The sequence below is a fragment of the Pteronotus mesoamericanus genome, unplaced genomic scaffold (genome assembly GCF_021234165.1).
Source record: "Pteronotus mesoamericanus isolate MK-2021 breed Mesoamerican mustached bat unplaced genomic scaffold, CSHL_Meso_final contig_50, whole genome shotgun sequence".
Lineage (NCBI taxonomy): Eukaryota > Metazoa > Chordata > Mammalia > Chiroptera > Mormoopidae > Pteronotus > Pteronotus mesoamericanus.
The window spans coordinates 17,375,656-17,381,469 of NW_026555186.1; the positions used below are offsets into that span (position 1 = coordinate 17,375,656).

General features: G+C 43.9%; 1 protein-coding gene across 1 annotated transcript; it reads left to right on the top strand.

The window, feature by feature from the left end:
• Positions 1-302: 302 nt before the first annotated feature.
• On the top strand, positions 303-826 carry LOC129074729 (60S ribosomal protein L32-like). The gene has a single exon (XM_054578650.1). It carries the CDS (start codon positions 347-349, stop codon positions 824-826), a length of 480 nt encoding a protein of 159 aa, XP_054434625.1. The 5' UTR covers positions 303-346.
• Positions 827-5,814: the final 4,988 nt, after the last annotated feature.

The window sequence follows — 5,814 nt, forward strand, 5'->3', positions numbered from 1 at the left end:
CAGTGGGAATCAATCAAAATTATACCTATGTTTTTGTCAGATCGGCAACAAATATATTTCTGGTGTGCCGCAGAATTTTAGTAATTAGTTTATGTATGTCATGAGATGAAGGGGTTGAAAATTGCTATATTAATCTATATTCTGGGTCGGTATGGCAATCTCTGCCTGGAGAGTATATATATTGTGCTGGGGTAGTGTTTCTTACTGTATTATAGCTCACACTAGAGACAGTGACATGCATTGAATAAAAATTATATACGGGAAGTCCCTTCAGGCCTCACATACCACCTTCCCCTCTTTTCCTCAGCGCTGCCTACAGAGGTGGCAGCCATCTTTACTCGGCACCATGGCTGCCCTCAGGCCTCTCGTGAAACCCAAGATTGTCAAACGGAGGACCAAGAAGTTCATCCGGCACCAGTCAGACCTATATGTCAAAATTCAGCATAACTGGAGGAAACTCAGAGGCATTGACGATAGGGTGCGCAGAAGATTCAAGGGCCAGATCTTGATGCCCAGCCTGGGTTATGGGAGCAACGAGAAAACAAAGCACATGCTGCCCAGTGGCTTTGGGAAGTTCCTGGTCCACAACGTCAAGGAGCTTGAAGTGCTGCTGATGTGCAAGAAACCTTACTGTGCTGGGATTTCTAACATCTCCTCAAAGAACCACAAAGCCACCACGGACAGGGCAGCCCAGCTGCCCATCAGAATCACTAATCCCAATGCCAGGCTGCACAGCAAAGAAAATGAACAGGCAGATTGTGTGCACATTGTATTTGTGTTAATAAAACCCAAACATTATGCAAAAAAAATTTTGTATAAAAATTAAAAGGAGATGAAGGGACTGCTCAGAAGTCATGTGGATTCATAAGTGATTATTATGTCTTACGAACTAAAAGATAATTTAATTCCAGAACCTGGTTAAGAATGGGGGGCGGGGTAAACAACAACAACAACAAAAAACCCCCAAATACCCCACCTTACTCCACTTGGCTGCTCAGCGATACTTGCAGTAGCCGGGAGGTGGCGATCACTTCTTAGAAATACAACTTGAGATTGCAAACCTGACTCCAAGGAGAACCAGAACAGCCTAACATAAAAATGTCTTTCAATAAAACGATGTCGGCTTTCACAGAGTTACAGACAACTCTACATTACATACACGAGCAGTGACATTCACAAATGTATACAGGTGCTGGCAATCACAAAGAAGAATGTAGAACATAATGGTTCCGGCTTATTTTTACTTATTTGAATTTATTTCTCCTTTGGCTCTATATGTAAATTAACATGTATTAATTTCTCTTCAATGTGTTAAGTGCTGCACATCATTTAAAATGGTGATCCTTTTCTACCTGGAACTTATAATGAAGAGGCGGCTCGATAGGTTGAACACCTCTAGGGGCATCTCCGTGGGCTAGCCCCGCTCTTTAGACACGAGGACCACGCTTCCGCCCCTTCCAGCGGGGTTCCAGCGTTCCTGTCCCGCCCTGGCCGAGTCTGCCAGCCTCGGGGTCACTGCTGTCTCAGACCATCTGGTCTGCAGAGCCGCCAGCATTTTGCCATTTTCCCTCCCTTCTCCATATTCCCATCAGCTTTTCTTGGTTTAAAAAAACGAGAACAAATGGTTATTGCTTTTTTAAATAAAGTAGTGCGTTTTTTATGTGTATATACTTGTGGCTTTACGCAACAGTGGAAAAATTAAGAATGATTTCTATGTTTACTGACTCCGAGCTCAAAAATGTAAATGTACTCACTGTTCACATGGCCTCTTTTCCTGAATACACAGTAAGATGGAAGTTGATGTGAGAAAGTGGTGTAATAGTTTAAGAAAAATTTGGAAGAAAGTAGAAAGGGCCTAAAGTAGAGGCTGCAGAACGTGCAGTGAAGGTGAAGGGCTGGGATGCGGAACTGAGGAGAAAGAAGAGAGAAGGAAACTACAGGGAACTGAAACCCAGGGAAGTTTGAATTTGTTCCAGAATGTCCTGAAAACTTTGTACTGTCAGACAGATGATGTGATGTGGGCTACGTCTACGGAAAGAAGAATGATTTTTCCTGGAGAATTGTCGGCTGATCAGAAAGCCGCCTCAACCTGATTAGCCAAGCAACCTACTCTTCCCACTTCTGCTCCACTGATGTCTGCTGGAGACTCCACACCAAAAACGCCCGCACCTACTGCAGGTTCATTCCCTCTCACGTTAGCTGTACCCTCAGCGGTGACTTTAATCACCCCAAAGAGTTCTCTCTCCTATTACCTCTAAATACAATGGCTCTTTCAAAATTCTGTCTCCCTTTTCAAGTTCACAGACCTGGCTGGACCTGCTCTCCAGCCATTAGATGGTTCTGCCCCCAGCTTTCCTGGCCCTGAGCCATCCTCCATGGGCTCACATTTCCAGGGAGCATCGTCCCCCTCCCTCTCTCCCTCCCTCCTTCCCTCCCTTCCTCCCAGATGGTCCTCCTCTTGTCTCAGGCTAGCTTTCCATCCAGCTGCAAGAGGCAACCAGACAGAATAAAAACCGTGTGAGCTTTAGACCCGGAAGGTTTGAGTTTGAATCCCAGTGCTTCCGAATTACGTGTTCCTGGGCAGGATACCCAATTTTTTCAAGACTGTTTTTCCATCTCTTGACGTTGTCATAAAAACACAACTTCCCTGTGATGAGTTTGGGATCGCCAATATGTTATCTGTGAAAGCACTTTCCACACTATGAACCCATGTAAATTCCCTCTGATTCTATCTGCTGACTTTGAAATTCAAGGATTTTAAGCCCACAAAGTACAATATGTTCCCACATCACCACAGTTGGGACCAGGGTGAGGAGAGCAACTTAGTCCAGGCCCTGCAAATCTGTGACCTCACTCTTTCCCATGTCCCACCAATCAAGACCTTCTCTGGTAATAACGTTTCTTTCTCACAGTTAGGCTGTTCTGCCTTATCCTAAACCCTAAATTCACACCCTCCCCAGGATTTTATCCTCCGCCCTTCTTCCTTCACAGACGCATTCCTGCATAATCCTCTGCACTGTGATCATCTCAGCCTTGGAGAAGAATGTGACATTTCCATCTCCCACCCTGAAACACATCTCCCGTTGTGCCCCAGGCGTGTGACAGCACCTGTGATAGATGGTCATAACCCTGTGTATAAATTTGCAGACTCAATTTCAAGGCTTTAGGAGGACATGCTCAAAATTATTAAATAAGTGAAAAAAATGTTTGAGAATCCAGCTTATAAAGAAGGCAATGGAATTAACTTATTTGCTCTCTTCAGTCGGAAGCACCAGCTGATACATTATTTCGCAGACTTCTCATTAGTATCCCCCATGGCTCCCTCTGGAGAGAAGATGTACAACAAAGGGATGTCAAGGAGCAAGCGCGGAATCTGGGGAGATGGAAGGGAAACCCGTTTCCAGTTTTCTGCCAGGTCAGGCTTCTGGCTCCATTTGAACTGGGGACACACAGTTGTACTTCTAAATTCTGAGGTTGATAGAGCTGTCTGTTTCCTGCACACCTATGAAGTTAGCTGCTAAGATTTTCCCACATTTATTTCCAAGCACTTACTCTCCATATGTAAGTGACAATTTTCTGGGCACTTGCTTCTGGCCCACGGGCTGTCTGCATGGTACTCAGTTGCTCTTATTGTTCAGTAAGCCTATCATGTTGTCTTTCTCAAAACTATTGGAGAATTTTGGAAAAGATTGCTAAGCAGGCCAGATTTGCATTGATCCAGGTCTGTCCTACCTTAATGCCATCAACAATTGTTGATGTCTCTCTGTTATACATCTTTGAGGTACTGGCTCCTTCCATAAGACTGTCAAGGCCTGTGTCTATGCGTGTATACATTATAGATGATATTGATTGCCTACCATTATCAATGTTTTCCCTCCCAACTAATTTCCTTTTGCTACCCACCTTGCACATGCATATATATGTTCATACACACACACGCACTCTCACACAAATGCACATGTCATTTGTTACTATTTGCCCAGGGAATGAAAATCCATTCAAATAATACTTTAATGTGGTAAATTTATTTGATTTTAACAGGCAAATATGAAAAGAACCCCTAAAGAAATTATTTTTTTTTTTACCAATGCCAGCTTTCCTTTTTCTAAATGGCAAGCATATTAGCGTAAGAGTCTAGCATGGGGAAAATTCCGTCCTCACAAAATGCATGTGGAAAAACTGCAGGCCTCTGCGAGGAAATGCTTCAATAAAATAAAAATGTAGGTCTCTCAAGGTTGCCAATGATTGGCATAAGCACTGGGGAGGGTGATCTCTTCTTGCATCTCAGTGCCCAGATAGTTACCTTTGTGTATGACTGCTACCATCCTCATGGCCTGAGGGAGGCGCTGTCAGCCCCTTAACATGCCTAAGGCAAAGCTGAAATATTTTAAAGTTACCTCTAAATATCTGCAATGAAATAAAATAAAATAAATAATATGAGATAACATAAAACTAGATATTTTGGCCCAAAATTAATTTAGGAGGTTCACAGTCCCTAGGAACAGAAGGTTATTTATTTACTGGACTTAGAGGGTAATTAAATAAATGCAAGATGTGGAGGAGTGGTTAGTGACTCTCTTCTCCTTCCCTGGATCTAGTCCTTATTTCCTCCTTCTTCCTTCCCGACACTAGGAAGTGGCAAATTAGGACCTCCTGGGACCAAATGCAGCCTGCAGCCTGCTTTTGTAAACAAAGTCCCATAGAAATGCAGCCACACTCCTTTGTTTACTCATTGTCTAGGGCTGCTTTCATTCTCTGCACTAACGTGCCACAAAGACCAGATATCCCACAAAGCCTAAAATAATTGCTATCAGGGCCCTTTACAGAACAAGTTTGCCAGCTCCTGTCCTTGAGCTATATTATTTTTCCCCAAGGGATTCCGGGGTGACAGTGGTAGATGTAAGGAACTTTAAGTGTCTGATCAGCCAGGAGGGGTGCCAGCTTCTTAAAACGAATGTCTGCGATGTGATGGATTACCATCCGCCAGCCGTTTCAGGTGAGTCACTCACAAGCACAAGGTAAAAGAAACTTTGGACACATGTCCAGAGACTATGAAGTATCAGACACAGACTTGGGGGGACGTAAGCGCTGCTTTTTTTCTCTGCTTCCAGTTGAGAGTTGCACCATTGAAAGAAAGAAAGAACAAGAAAACAATCTCTTGCTACACATGGGGGTTTGGCTTCAGGCTTGGTGCCCTGGGCTCTCTACTGGGGACAGGCTGTGCTTTACAATCCTGGAAAGCCTGCATTTGTTCTGAGATGTCTTTCCCAGTCTGATCACTAGAGTTCAAAGCTGAAAATGTGGTACGGGGAGGGGAAAGAAATGCTCAGATAAATGGAAAACATGGAGATCTTAGTTCAGAGAGAGGAAATGACAATAACACGAAATGCTGAAAAGATATGCATTAGTAGGAGAAAGGACACGAAGGTAGTGAAGAACAGCACATGTCTCATGTATCTACCTATTTTTGCATAGTCTGGCAAATGAGAGATTTTAGTCCAATAACACTATATACACCAAGAAAATAGGCATCCCTGGGAAAAATCTCAACATGCGAGAGGAGTGTGTTGGAGGAGAGATCTATGGATGAAAAGTAACAGGAAGACAAGAAATAATGGGAGCAAGGAGCCTTCCGTGGAGCTGGGAGACACCGAGATGACTCGGGTGGTGGAGACGGGACCGCTGACTGCGGAATCTCAGGCTTTCCGAAACGGGGTTCAGGTCTGTGTCTGAAACTGTATTTCAGGTGATTTTAGTATTGGTCCTAAAACCATTCCTGAACTGACTAGTTAGCAGATGGTTTTGGGCACGAGG

Excerpts from the sequence above, each read along its gene's own strand:
- LOC129074729 (XM_054578650.1), top strand. The coding sequence starts at position 347 with ATGGCTGCCCTCAGGCCTCTCGTGAAACCCAAGATTGTCAAACGGAGG.